Source organism: Nanorana parkeri, unplaced genomic scaffold, assembly GCF_000935625.1.
Source record: "Nanorana parkeri isolate BGI_ZX_2015 unplaced genomic scaffold, ASM93562v1 scaffold81, whole genome shotgun sequence".
Taxonomy (NCBI): domain Eukaryota; kingdom Metazoa; phylum Chordata; class Amphibia; order Anura; family Dicroglossidae; genus Nanorana; species Nanorana parkeri.
This window is the reverse complement of record NW_017306349.1, coordinates 500,089-502,300: the sequence shown is the minus strand read 5'-3', so window position 1 is coordinate 502,300 and position 2,212 is coordinate 500,089. Positions and strand designations below refer to the sequence as shown.

The 2,212-nt window shown below is 35.1% G+C and overlaps 1 protein-coding gene across 1 annotated transcript in view; it reads right to left on the bottom strand.

Annotated features, from left to right (window-relative positions):
* The window catches only part of TMEM35A (transmembrane protein 35A), a 5,383-nt gene extending 3,413 nt beyond the window's left edge, over window positions 1-1,970 (bottom strand). The window contains exon 1 of the mRNA XM_018576990.1: window positions 1,736-1,970. Within this exon, the coding sequence (XP_018432492.1) occupies window positions 1,736-1,855 (120 nt within the window). The 5' untranslated portion in view covers window positions 1,856-1,970. The remainder of the gene's footprint in view (window positions 1-1,735) is intronic.
* Window positions 1,971-2,212: the final 242 nt, after the last annotated feature.

Sequence of the window (2,212 nt, the reverse complement as noted above, 5' to 3'; positions counted from 1 at the left end):
ACAAAGAAGCCACAATAGCCCCGGGACCGGAAGGAGGGTTGCGTAATATACACTTAAGATCCGTACTGCATCTCCAGGCACGGGCAATGGCCTGGAACCGGATTCATGATGCAGCAACTCTTCGTCACGATAAAGCATCAGCGTCCTGCTAAGGCAGCCATCTTGCTTTTTTTTTAATGTACATATTATATAATAATAATAATAATAACAATAAATGTATTAAAATAATAGTCAATATCGCTTCACGTCTTCCATAGACTGGCTACAGAAATAGAAAAAGGAAACGTATAACATCTCATATGCCGGATGTGGTATTTGTGAGATCACATAAAGAGATGAAAGAAACATTGTGACAAAAGATATAAAAATAATTTTAAAAAATACAATAAATAAAAAACCCCGGACGGCAATTCGGAAACGGAAACGTAATGACTGGCAGCGAAAAGGTCTGAAGATGCATCACGGGCCGCAGAACTGCTGCATGGAAGCGTGAATCATAACAGGGATTGCACCCGGGTCTGGATAGAGCACGACAGCATAGAGAGGTCATCAGATAATGTTAGGAGGCAGGCATTGAAAGCACCTTGCCATCAATCCATTGTTACCAAGATTTAATTCATTTTATATTTAATTACCAAGAAAACAAATTGATTCATTATTCATTTGCCAAATAGATTTGAATTAATACTTTGTTACCAAGAAACAAAATTGATTTAATATTAAATTTCCCAAATAGAATTTAATACTTTGTTACCAAGATTAAATTCATTTAATAAATGCAATATAAATAATATAATAAATACAGAGAAGAAATGGACTGAAATATTAATTACCAGCGCAAAATCGATTTAATACTTTGTTACCAAGATAAAATTAATTAAATATATAAATACAGAGAAAAAAATGGACTTAAATATTATTTACCAAAGTAGAACTGAATGAATACTTTGTTACCAACATTAAATTAATTTTATATATAAATACCAAAATATATGGACTTAAATAGTAATTACCAAAGTAGATTTGAAATAATACTTTGTTACCAAGATTAAATTAATTTTATCTATAAATATCAAGAACAAATGGACTTACATAGTCATTACCAAAGTAGAACTGAATGAATACTTTGTTACCAAGATTAAAATAATTCAATATCTAAATACCAAGAAAAAATGGACTTAGATAGTCATTACCAAAGTAGAATTGAATTAATACTTTGTTACCAAGATTCAAATTCATTTTATATATAAATACTGAGAAGAATGGACTTAAATATTCATTACCAAAGTAGATTGGAATGAATACTTTGTTACCAAGAAAACAAATTGCTTTAATATTCATTTCCCAAAATGGAATTGAATGAATATTTTGTTGCCAGGATTAAATTAATTTAATATATAAATATTGAGGGAAAAAATGGACTGAAATATTCCTTACCAATGTAAAATTAATGTAATACTTTGTTACCAAGATGAAATTGATTCAATAGATTTTTAGATTGTAAGCTCTCAGGAGGCAGGGCCCTCCTTGCCATCTTGTCTTGTATTGTATTGTGATTGTAATGTCTTCCTTATATTGTAAAGCGCTGCGCAAACTGTTGGCGTTATATAAATCCTTTATAATAATAAAAAATAATTACATTTTTTTTTTTCGTCCCACCCTTATAAAACCCATTTGCTCCCACTCCCCTCGCTGCACTTTCCCTCAGCATCTCCCATTGTCTGCTCTTCCTTACCATCTCGTTGTAGGCGTCCTTACTGAGCCTGGGGGTCAGCTTGGTCGTTCCCATGAAAACGAAGAACAGGCCGAGGGCCATTGAAAGGGAGACAATGGTTATTGTGCGCGGGGAAGCCATGGGTCGCTCTCTCACCTATTGCCTGTTCACAGTCAATGGCCCCCACTGTTCACGGGGCTCTGATTTTATAATGACAAGCGCCTGCGTGCTCCAGGATGAATATTCTCTGGAAGCCGCGTGGTCCTAAAAGGCGGCTCGGCGGTCGCTGCCTGGTGACAAGTGCCGCCTCTGCAAGCGTCTTTTCTCATTGGCCATCACCGTGCAGAAGGCTTGGGATGGAAGGAGGAAGCAATGGAGGATGCAAGGAATAAATTGCACAGGGACGTAACAAAATACGCTGAGAGTGTATCACGTTACCAAATGACTGTAATGTTCTTCTTCTTAAAAAAAAAAAAGATATTCTGTATACAATATTTA